The sequence below is a fragment of the Temnothorax curvispinosus genome, unplaced genomic scaffold, assembly GCF_003070985.1.
Source record: "Temnothorax curvispinosus isolate PA1 unplaced genomic scaffold, ASM307098v1 QBEX01013129.1, whole genome shotgun sequence".
In the NCBI taxonomy this organism is placed as follows: Eukaryota; Metazoa; Arthropoda; class Insecta; order Hymenoptera; family Formicidae; genus Temnothorax; species Temnothorax curvispinosus.
The window spans coordinates 733452-745559 of record NW_020222909.1 but is presented as its reverse complement, the minus strand read 5'-3'; the positions used below and the strand labels follow the sequence as shown (position 1 = coordinate 745559).

The 12108-nt window shown below is 36.5% G+C and overlaps 4 protein-coding genes across 4 annotated transcripts; 2 read left to right on the top strand and 2 right to left on the bottom strand.

Moving 5' to 3' along the window:
* Positions 1-513: 513 nt before the first annotated feature.
* LOC112463226 (histone H2B) lies at positions 514-1015 on the bottom strand. Its single transcript, XM_025029474.1, has one exon. It carries the CDS (start codon positions 964-966, stop codon positions 595-597), a length of 372 nt encoding a protein of 123 aa, XP_024885242.1. The 5' UTR covers positions 967-1015; the 3' UTR covers positions 514-594.
* A 1313-nt stretch (positions 1016-2328) lies between these two features.
* On the top strand, positions 2329-2725 carry LOC112463224 (histone H4). The gene has a single exon (XM_025029472.1). It carries the CDS (start codon positions 2368-2370, stop codon positions 2677-2679), a length of 312 nt encoding a protein of 103 aa, XP_024885240.1. The 5' UTR covers positions 2329-2367; the 3' UTR covers positions 2680-2725.
* A 1532-nt stretch (positions 2726-4257) lies between these two features.
* Positions 4258-4790, bottom strand: LOC112463233 (histone H3). Its single transcript, XM_025029491.1, has one exon. The coding sequence runs from the start codon at positions 4742-4744 to the stop codon at positions 4334-4336; it is 411 nt and encodes a 136-aa protein (XP_024885259.1). The 5' UTR covers positions 4745-4790; the 3' UTR covers positions 4258-4333.
* A 3699-nt stretch (positions 4791-8489) lies between these two features.
* LOC112463223 (histone H1E-like) lies at positions 8490-9742 on the top strand. Its single transcript, XM_025029471.1, has one exon. The coding sequence runs from the start codon at positions 8600-8602 to the stop codon at positions 9284-9286; it is 687 nt and encodes a 228-aa protein (XP_024885239.1). The 5' UTR covers positions 8490-8599; the 3' UTR covers positions 9287-9742.
* The last annotated feature ends 2366 nt before the right edge of the window (positions 9743-12108 follow it).

Sequence of the window (12108 nt, the reverse complement as noted above, 5' to 3'; positions counted from 1 at the left end):
AAATATTTTTATAATTTAATATCAAATGTTTAAAAATAATAAATCGAGTCCGTAAGTCAGATTGCTACTATAACCTAAGAAATTTAATATCATTATGGATGAAAAATTTTTAAATATACATTTCAACCAGCATCAATATTATCCCGTATTCAACTTTTTGTGCCTTATTCGTGGCAATTGTTTTATGAATCCGTTTTACGAATGTCATTTCTAGTGTCCTCAATGTTTACATACTGAACAAAAGATTGAAACACGGATTTTGGAAGAAAATAAAAATATTGGGAATAACAAATAAACCCGTTCCCGTTGCCTGCATTAATTTCTAGGGATCGATCTTGAAAAGAAGAAAATTACAAAAAGAAACAAAAACTAAATTTCGACAAATTGTCATATAACTCTAGTGATTTAAGTAAATCTCATTTTTGTAATTTTCATCTCGTTTCAAGATATACGATCGACCTCCTGATTAAAAAATTGAACATCTTGCTTTTACAGAAAACTTAGAGAAATAATATAAATTTTTCCAACCAAGAGAATATCCATTGTTACGAGATAATGGGTGGCCCTGAAAAGGGCCGTTTCTTTAATGATAATTCACTTGGAGCTCGTGTACTTGGTGACCGCCTTTGTTCCTTCACTAACGGCATGCTTCGCCAACTCGCCAGGTAGAAGAAGCCTCACGGCAGTTTGGATTTCCCGAGACGTGATCGTAGAGCGCTTATTGTAATGAGCCAGTCGCGACGCCTCGGCGGCGATGCGCTCGAAAACGTCGTTAACAAAGCTGTTCATAATGCTCATAGCCTTGCTGGAGATTCCAGTGTCGGGATGAACTTGCTTCAACACCTTGTAAATGTAGATCGCATAGCTCTCCTTCCTCTTCCTCTTCTTTTTCTTGTCGGTCTTGCTGATGTTCTTTTGAGCCTTTCCGGCTTTTTTCACCGCTTTGCCGCTAGCCTTTGGTGGCATGGTCAATCTTCTTAAAAAAGGTCTTCGTACGTCGAACGCACCGTAGCGAATCGAATGGGACTCGAGGATCGAATGAGCGCTATTTCTCGAAAACCGTGTTTATATAGTGAAGAGTGTCAACAAGGATGCACCAATCACAGACGAGGAGCGCTCGACTCCTGCTTTGCCGGAACGCTATTGGTCGACGCTTGCGCTTGCGCTCGAGTAAGATTCACATTACTTCGCGCTCCCTCGCTCTTTCGGTTTCGATATAAAGTTATCTTTTTTAACTTCTTTAATGAAACTCCATTCTTTTAAATTTCATTTATTAATATTTCATGATTAAAATATGGATCTAACTTTATTATTAGACGGTGGCCAATTGCACATTTTGTCCGACAGATTTTATAAGAAAAACTAGTAGCATTGCTATTATCAGCATGCTACTAATACAATTTAAATAATAATTTAATTGCCAAATCTAACAAGTAATATAAAAGACAATATTCGGTGCATTCAGAAGTTAAAAAATTTAACCGTTCTACATATGAAGGATGGTTTCACCGCTTAATACTATTTTTGAGCCACAATTATTTTTAAATTCATCTAAATAATAAATCTCTCTCCTCGTCCTACATGTTCGTAAAGTTTTAAGAAATCAGAATTTTCGAATTCACGACATTTTCTTGTTAAGTAACATTTTTGCAGAACATCGGCTGACGCTGAATAGCCCTTTAAAAAAACAACCGTTGACGTTGGGAAGATTTGTACATAATACTTATTGTTAGAGGCAGATTCAGTTTGTATGCTATTGAATATTACATTTGATTATCACGTAAGTAAATATTTCTTCTCATAATCTATACTTTTCCTCCATAATCGCATCGAAATCAAGCATAAATCTGCATCTTTTAGTAAAAAAGAGTCCGTGTCTCCAGTTTTTATCAAAATTGGAGTTAATATTTTTGTTCAATATACAGGAATTTTAATTATATAACAGTGAAGCATCTTGTGTCCATTATTACTAGTTTTTAAGATACAAATGTTTAGAAAAAGTCGTATTGGGAATTTTCATAGAAATAACAAACCTTAAATCTCGTTTTATTCAAATTTCTTATAATGGAGATTATTACGATTCTTTACCTCTAAGGTACAGAAATATGTAATACTTATATCTACTCTTTACGTTGCATATTGAGCGGTTGAACAACTGATGAAAAGCAATTAGCGGTGTATAATATTTTTCATTTGTGAGGGTGTATGTAATTTCTCGAGAAACCAGACGTGCGTTCTGATTGGTTGATGTCGACGTAGAGGGGAGAGGCTGACTGGCTACACTATAAAAGTGATCGCCGCGGCCGTTTCCGTCGTCACTTGGTTTGTTCTTGCGTCAGCTGCTCGTTGTTGTCATAAGAGTCGAAGATGACTGGTCGCGGTAAGGGAGGAAAGGGATTGGGAAAAGGAGGAGCGAAGCGTCACAGGAAGGTTCTTCGCGATAACATCCAGGGTATCACCAAACCGGCTATCCGTCGTTTGGCGCGACGTGGTGGTGTCAAGCGTATCTCCGGTTTGATCTACGAAGAAACTCGTGGCGTGTTGAAGGTCTTCCTCGAAAATGTTATTCGCGATGCTGTCACCTACACCGAGCACGCGAAAAGGAAGACCGTGACTGCCATGGACGTTGTATACGCCCTGAAACGTCAAGGCAGAACTCTGTACGGCTTCGGTGGTTAAGGGAAGAGCGCTGGCTACTATCCAACTAATAAATCGGCCCTTTTCAGGGCCACAAATGTTTCAAACGTTTGGAAAATTTCTGTTCGTTGTACTTTTACTTGTATGCACTTAAAAATAAGTCTTCTATTGATATATTATAAAATGTAATTATACAGAAAACAATCATAAAAACATTTTAAAAATTAAAGTTAGTAAAGATATTTAAATATCTAATATGTGCAATACACTACACTTACCACTGCGTGAGTATCAACCAATACCTGGACACGTACCTATTCTGAAATTTTTATTATTTTACTATTTTAGTCCTTGCTTAAATTATCAAAAAAATGAATTAAAATTTAAGAATCAAAGATGAGAATATTTTTCTTGTATTATATTTTTATCTTCGATTAATCGCGATATACTTATTTAAAAAGTAAAATAATAAAGGTCTCCAGACAGGTCTTAAGTGTCCCGGCATTGGTACATTTACCTTAAATCTTAAATATTCAATATAAAAATGTCAATTAATACAAATTTCAATAGATTTAATAATGCGTCAAAGAAAATCATGCAATTTTAAAAAGTACTATTTATATTTTGTGCTCTTATTGTTAGTTGAGTGTACATTTGTGCAATTTAAAGATTTCAAAGTCATTCTCTCTGATTAATCTTCTAGAACAATTATTTTATTGCTGTTAATAGTATTAAGAAATGTTAGTGTATTGTAAATAAATAATATGAATATATTTTTTGTCTCATTCTTTGCATACTTGAACTTGCAACTATTTGGTATATGTATACATATATATAATATATACACGTAATGTTACGATTGATAGACTGCTATAAATATATAATTTCCACAAAACTATCGATAAAACTTCCATTAAATGTGAATAAAATATTACAAAATGAATAGTTAAAAGACGAAGAATATGTGAAAGTTTTTGAGGTTATGGAGGTTAGGAACAAACGTGCGTATATATAAAGCAGCCGTACGTGTAATATGCGGCATGCGGCGCGTAAAGTTGCATGTTGCATCGGATATAGAAAATTATACATATAAAAATATAATTATTGGTATTTAATATAAGAATTTTTGATAAGTGTTCCTAAAACTGTTGCTAAAACTGCATTTTCATAAATAATTTTACTCTGACAATCATGTGATGCGAGACTTAAATACGTTATTAATGTTGGTTCAGTAGAGAGAGAATCAAGTTGTTTAAGAATGATTTATCTTTTAAGAGATCTGTTTGAGATATAATTAGTAAATATAATCTTTAGTAAAAAAATTAAACTGAATAGAATTCAACAGTGACAATCATGATTCATTTTCTGACTTCGAGTTCGTTACATTATGGCATTTCTTGCAAAATATTAAGGTTAATTTTAGTAAAAAGGAAAAAAAAAATAAGAAATTTCATCATGATTTATACAATTGATCTAGAGTACCAAAGTTATTTGAATATTTTAATCATAATTGCTTATACGTATAGCATTAAAAATAACTATCAATGCAAATATCCTAACAAAGGTTAACAAAATTTGTTTAAAAATATTACAAAAAAACTTGATTGTAAAATATGGGAAACATGTAAGCGAAAGAAAATGATCCTTTGTATGAAAAATTAGTGGCCCTAAAAAGGGCCGTTTTTTTCTTCTTTAATTAAGCACGTTCTCCACGGATACGACGCGCTAATTGAATATCTTTAGGCATGATGGTGACTCGCTTGGCGTGAATAGCGCAGAGATTAGTGTCTTCGAATAGACCAACGAGATAAGCCTCGCTGGCCTCCTGCAACGCCATAACAGCCGAGCTTTGGAAGCGAAGATCCGTCTTGAAGTCTTGAGCGATTTCACGCACGAGACGCTGGAACGGCAGCTTACGAATCAGCAATTCGGTACTCTTCTGATAGCGACGAATCTCACGAAGAGCCACTGTTCCAGGCCTGTAACGATGAGGCTTCTTCACTCCGCCTGTGGCAGGCGCGCTCTTACGAGCCGCTTTAGTTGCCAGTTGTTTTCGGGGAGCCTTGCCTCCGGTGGACTTGCGTGCAGTTTGCTTCGTACGTGCCATATTCCCTCAATTTCCGATCTATGAGCGAGACTGCGAGACAACCTTCCTGAACGATTGTCAGTAGAGTAGGAAAATGCGCGGTAATGCTTTCCGCGAGCGCTTTTATAGCTCACGAGTGGAGTCGATTGGGGAGAGAAGTGGGCTCGACGGCGATTGGTCGGTGCACCAGTGGTGGGGGCAACCACACTGCGACGCGCAGTACGCGCATGCGCGCTGCGCGCACGGCGAACGGCAGATACTCTGTTCATCTGTTCTCCCCGGCCTCGCAACATATTTCTAAAGATAAAGAGTATCCCTCGCATAACGTTTGATGTGCGAGGATATAAAAACGTATTGCTTGCCTGCCTGGTATTTCATTATAATAGCGAAAGCGATAAATTAATGATAAATATTATACATTACACAAATTAAAGAAAATCACTTCCAATGTACTGCATCAACACGAAGAGAACATGCAGAAAAAAAACCGAAAAACTATGTAATTTATATTTACTTTTCTAAATAAAATGAAAATCCTAACAAAATGCTCTATCAATATATAGACCTGTACCTTAGAGATAAAGAAGTGTATCTCCATTGTTATAAACTTAGAGAAAATAGAGTTTATAAAGTTTATTATTTCAATAAAAAGTTCCAATATGTGACTGTTTCTAAACATTGTATCCTAAGAACTAGAAACACACACACACACACACACACACATGACCCTTTACCACTTGCCATTATACAATTTTAAACTTTTAGTACATTGGAAAAAGTATTAACTCGATTTTGACAAAAGGAGATTCTTTACCTCTGAGGTACAAATATCTTAAAATGCACTATGCAAGAGATAATTGATTTCAATTCAAATACTTGTCACATTCTGATTTCGCTGGGATATGAAGCATGTATCAGAACAATAAGGATAATTTTAACAATTATTAATTTTAATAAGTAGTGGAGAGTAGCTGTTTATATTCTTGGAACAAAAATTAAATATTCGATTTTCGCGTTTCAACTTCAAAGATAAATCACGCTGTTTAATATGATAATAAAACTAACACATTTTAATACTCTCTAATATTCTCATACTCAATACGAATATTGATCGTTGAGTCCGTCCTATCAAATATTTGTTCATGTTTACTTGTATAAGTACATTATCTCTTTAACATAAAATACGACTATATAATCCTCAATTTGTGGAGGCCTTAAATAGTATTAAAATTTATTATAAAAATTAGGTAGTAGAAGCAAATGAAAAATATCGTATTTAATGTCAAATGTCAAATGCGAAACATGAAATCGCATTTTCTGATAATTTTACGTAAGATTATATATTTTTAATCTCTCTATAGATTGAGAGTATATTTTAGTTATAGATACGATACAAAAAAAAACATTTTCGTCGAATCTCTATATAGATTTATCTCAGAAAATATTTTTATTGTTAAGAGGCATCGAAATCTTAATATATTTTAGTTCTTTTCTCAGCTTCAAGTTCTACTTATCTGTTCCACTAAAGTTCCACTAAAATGCATTAAAAAAAAGTTAATAAAATATATTGATACATAACCTATTAAAAAATTGTGAGATGTGACGTATCTGCCAGCAAGTATCTGTACACACTTCAATTGAGATATAATGTTTATTATTATTGTGATTTTACTTGTTCTCCCCCTTATTTTAATCGATCAAATGGTAAAATAGTGACAATCTAATTGCAGCATCTTTATAGACGAAATAAAATCTCGGTCAACGTGACGCGTACTTGTTTAGCATAAGCGTAATTTCAGATGCATATTTTTCGAAAAATTATTATATGAATAACTCGGACTAAGTTATTAATTTTTACAACAGTAAACAAGTTAATATAAATACGAACAATCATTATAAGTATTGTTGTCGGATAGGTCATGTAACTATTTTAGACATACACGCTAACCTCTAAAACAAAAATCAATGATGAAGTGTAGCTTTTAATATTATTTTATTCTTGATGCTGCTATTTGCTCAGGTATTCGCATCTATGTGTGTATCTGCGGATTATATCAATATTTTTTTTCTTTATATTACATGCATTTAAATACGGCAAATATAGTATGTACAAAATATATATGAAAATTTGCAGACATATAACATCGTCAAACATCACATTTATGTAGGTATCATAAATATTTCCATAAAGCTTAAATAATTGTATACAGTAACAATAAGGAAAATTGTACATACGTATGTATATTCATATATTAGTTATGAAATGATTTAATTAGAAGGTTAATATTATAAGATAAGGAGCGACATTTCAGATAAACAGGATAGATAAAGACACAACAAAGACACTGTACAGGAAGGAACGCAATCTTTATTACGTTTTTACCTATCCTGTGTAATACAAGAACTTGGAATTATACAGCGATCTTAACCTTTATTTGAGACCAATTTTTCCATCTAAATTCTACAATACAGTTAAAACTGTTTATAAATAAATATAAACCGTTGCCCTTCTCTCAGTTTCATCGAGTATCTCTTATACGATCACGAACTTCAAAATATAGATAAGAAATATATGTATTTTTTGCACTCAGAGTGAATAATTTTTCATTGTAAATTCCACGAAAGTATAAAATATATGAGAAAATATGCCTGCAACACTATTTTGGAAGTACTAATCCAAGTAATGCTGTGTTGCGCACAAGATTTAATCAGCTCGCTGCGAGTAAGAGCCCCCCTAACGTCGCTCGGACATAAATCCGACGTAAAAGATCGTTGTATAAAGATCAAAGAACAGAAATTTCAGTACATTATCGATTTCGATTTCACGATGTAGAGCAATTCGCTTCGTCTGTAGAATTACGTGCTTGGAAATATTATTAGGTTACCGCTTGGTTTTTACGTTCCTTTAGTCGCACGTCGCACGGGTTCGCGGATCGGGGAGTGAATTACGAGATTGTATTGCACCGTACGTTCGTAAATTTCGGAAAAATTATCGATGTCACGGCCGTCTAACGTTCGTCGAAAGGTATTTTGTCTTGACGGGTCGTTTCGTTATCTTGTCATGCAGTTCGTTATAACAGTATATGGTTTAACTACACGGGAGCAATCGGCGTGTTATAGGAGGCCGCCTCCGCGTATATATGATATTCTTCGAACGAATTTCACGATTATGCATATAATATTGCAGCCTAATAATATCCGTGCCCCTCCCGGTCGATAATGACATTTTACACTATTCCGTAAAATTGTCTGCAAATGTACTTTGTAATCGTATTCACTTTGCGTTGCACTAACGCTTGTATTCGGCCACCCGCGAAACTTGGAATATTCAGCGCGAATCTGGCGCGTCGCTCGGGATAAACGTTCGCGGTCGGTTAGCACAGCTATCCCGACGTTCCGTGAGCCGCATAAGTGCGTCGTGCATTAACAATTATATTGTTTATTAACTTATTTCTCGGATTGAATCGAGCCCCGCGAATGAACCGAGGGCGCGCGTCGCACGGAACCGCGTAAAAATTGGCGCGATTCGCGCGGAGGGCGGTTGAAACGCATACCAAACGAAACTAGCTACTCGCTTCTACGATTCCGGGTGGCGAGCGCACGACCTTCATTGTGCAAAATATTGTTTAAACAACGAACAATTGCCGGGCGCTCTTTCATTCCCGGCAGCTTGCTACCTGCAACATTGGGAGGGCCTCTCTCCATGGTACGCGCTCACAGTACAAGTAGCGCGCTTCACGAGTCGGACGCGAATGCCAAGCGACCAAGCGTCATCTGTGAGCGTTTAGAACGAAAGTTTATATTTGTACTTCGTCTTTGAACGTTCGCAACTGCAAGTACTGCACGTCTCTCTGACTCTCTCTCTCGCATATCGCAATGGAGGATAAGAACGCATCTGGTAACGCCGCGGCTACGGAGAACGCAGCTGCCGGTTCACCGCCTGCGAAGAAGACCGCGAAATCCAAAGCCAAGGCGCAGCGACCCAAGTCGACGCATCCTCCGACCTCGGAGATGGTCACGTCCGCCATCAAGGAGCTGAAGGATCGCAAGGGCTCGTCCGTGCAGGCCATCAAGAAGTACATCGCCTCGACCTACAAAGTCGACGGCGAGAAGTTCGCTCCCTTTATCAAGAGATACCTGAGGGCAGCGGTTACGTCCGGTGCGGTGGTGCAGACCAAGGGAAAGGGTGCATCGGGCTCGTTCAAGCTCTCGACCACCAAGCCCGCTCCAAAGAGTAAGGTAAAGCGTGCCGCGTCGAAACCCAGCGCGACCACTAAGAAGGCTGCTGAAAAGAAGGTTACGAAGAAGGCGCCCGTAGCGAAGAAACCAATCGAGACGAAAAAGACAACGGCTGAGAAGAAGTCGGCACCTGCGAAGAAGACCGCCAAGACCGCAGCGGCGAAGAAGGTCGAAGCCGCGGCGAAGCAAAAGGCTGCTGCTCAGACCAAGAGCTTGTCCAAGACCAAAAAAGCTACCAAAGCTCCGGCTGCAAAAACCAAGACGCCCAAACCAAAAACTACCAAAGCAGCAGCTACCAAGACCGCGAAAGCAGCGAAAAAATAATTTTCTGATTCTACTTCTGACATAAAAACTGGCCCTTTTCAGGGCCCCAATCGTCATAAACGATGAAACAATTTCTTCGCAATAACTTTTTAAAACTTTCTTTTTCAGGATCACACTTGGAGAAAATTTACTATTTTATTTGAATATTAGAACAGTTATTCTTGGAATATTTTATTTTACTGATGTTAAAAAAAAAATTCACTTTTATAGGCGAATTGGTAAAGGTCACGATGTCCAGGAAGATTCTGATTACAGTGATACTTTGCAATAAACTTCCTTCCATTGTTTTAATATAATAAGGATACCTACCTATTAGCATTGAAATTTATATCTATTGTCGATTTAAGTATGTTAATTTACTTTTACATACTTACTATATGCATATAGAAAACATCCAACTAGCTGTGTTTTAAGAGTAACAAAAAAATCTGTGCACAATTACTGAGTTTGGAAAATACTAAAGTACATAATATTCACAATATTATATTAGACTACCAAGATCCAGTCCGGATCGTAAATGACATTCTCTCTTATTGATTTTATATCATAAACGGTCATGTTTCACTTATTTTACTAATATTTTTAAAAATTTTAGAATTACATTATTCATTGATTCTATCCTATTTATCTAGTTTTAGAAAGTAACTTATTAATTTGATTAAAATTGACAAAGTTCTTCATTGTCTGTCGTTAAGCTAATTTACCGAACAGTAGGTACATTTTTTCTCGTGTGTTAGATATTTATAAAGCGTGAAATTTGAATCGTTTTTAATCGTCGCGACATAGACTGATTAATAAAGATAAAAGGCGGCAACCGTTCTCGAATTACATGTTGATATTCCGATTAGAAAAGCCTCTCGGGATTCCTGGGATTGCATCTTGCTTCAGAGCACATATGGAAGTAACAGGATTAGCAAGCGACTTATACTTGTTGCAAACGACGAAAATTGTAAAAAAAACAGTCACGCTGTACGCAACCTTAACATTTTCTCCAAAAAAAGCATATTAATATAGTGTATAGGCTAGAGCTAGATTAAGATCGTAAAAAGCCTGCATGGATAGTCGTATAAACATTCACGTTATTTTTCTAATCGCATTAGTTTGTGCCTATCTTTCTCTTTTCTTATGATACCAAAAATCGAAATTGTATTGTACGTTCTAAAAACATCTATGGAGAAATAATTTGATCGCCATTCAAGATTACGTGGCCTTTTACATAGATAGTTTAGGTTAGCTAACTTAAAATATTGAGATTTTCTCAGTTAATTGTCTTCTTGTTATCTTCATGGATCAGAATCAGAGATAATATTTGCATATAGACACAAAAAATTTAGTTAAATCCAATCTAGGCTGCGTTGTAACTGGATCCTGTAATAACTTATGCTAATTCGTATGTCTACAGTACTCTACAGTACGTTGCATTTCTTCTTTTGTTCAGCTACATTTCTAGAAAGACACGTAAGTAGACAACTATAATAATATCTGTATAAATTAAAATAGCTTTAAAATACATTTGATATTTAATTTGCATTCCTTAAATCGAGCCGATGTGTGTTTGTGTCTATGATGATCGTTATATCTTTTAATATTTCGATAAACGAGCGCGCGTCATTATCGACGGCGGATAAATCAGGTCGGTAAGTCAGGTTACTACTATAATCTGACGAACAAATTTCACTGCACGCGCGCGCGTTATTACCGACGATTGGTATAAAAGTCAGGTTACTATGGTACCGAAATATTAGAAGGTATATATATCATAACGAGATCAATGCACGTACGATATCTCATGCGTCTATTTTTTGTTACATTCCGTAACTTGTAAACAAAGTATAGGCACGCAACGAATACTGGAATACTTTTTTTCGAGGAAAAAAGAGACCAATTGATAAATGCAAATGTGTGGTATAGCCAAGTTTATGAAGCCAATAAATTGGCATCGATCAAGAAATAAATGCCCAAGCACGATGGTGACGCGTTCTTAAATTCGATAAAATCCACGACTTACGGAGATTTGAGAGCATCGACTATTTTCGTCTGGGGAAATTTATTCGCACGCACGCCATCAGAATCGTGCAACGTGCAACGTCGGAAAAGAGATATGATCGCCAATGGCGTACTGCTCTGTGCTCCAATTATCACGCGCTTCATCGGTGAGCGAACGAAGCCTTATCCGAAGGTCATCTTTATGCGAGAACGATGAACCTCGGACGCGTTGCCCTCGTCAAAAGCGAGCGGTCGCACGCGCGATTGGTCGTCGGTTTGGAGCCAAATTAAATCGCTTGGATTGTTTGTCGCGAGACGTTCAATCGCAAGGTTCCCCCTAGAAAACATCCGTCGTTTTTCGACGCGCGATATCGACCGGATTACTTAGTACATCTACTAGGTGTACATACACGTAAAAGAGATTTTTCTCAGAGTTTTTCCCGCACCGTGTGGAGTCTTGCTTATGCTATCGCTGGCATTCCACTAAATGATAATTATATACGTATACAACACGTATTATATATATTACGTACGCATCCGTCTTTTATACGTTTCATGCGATGCACGTAGACGTGGTATGAATAAGGGGGGAAAGTGTAAGCTCGGGAATAATCATGCTGCAAATGGGTCATCGTTAATTCACTCGTATTATACGATTTCCAGTCTTTCTGCATTTCGCGACACTTGGCCAACAACTAGACTGGCTAGAAGAAATAAGATCATTTCGACATTCTCACGGATGATTTTTAGAAATGCTACGGAAAGATTTCCTATTAAATAATTAATATTTTGATATATTGGGGTGAGAAACATATCGGCTAGAATTAACTACTCGC

Excerpts from the sequence above, each read along its gene's own strand:
- LOC112463223 (XM_025029471.1), top strand. The coding sequence starts at position 8,600 with ATGGAGGATAAGAACGCATCTGGTAACGCCGCGGCTACGGAGAACGCA.
- LOC112463224 (XM_025029472.1), top strand. The coding sequence starts at position 2,368 with ATGACTGGTCGCGGTAAGGGAGGAAAGGGATTGGGAAAAGGAGGAGCG.
- LOC112463226 (XM_025029474.1), bottom strand. The coding sequence starts at position 966 with ATGCCACCAAAGGCTAGCGGCAAAGCGGTGAAAAAAGCCGGAAAGGCT.
- LOC112463233 (XM_025029491.1), bottom strand. The coding sequence starts at position 4,744 with ATGGCACGTACGAAGCAAACTGCACGCAAGTCCACCGGAGGCAAGGCT.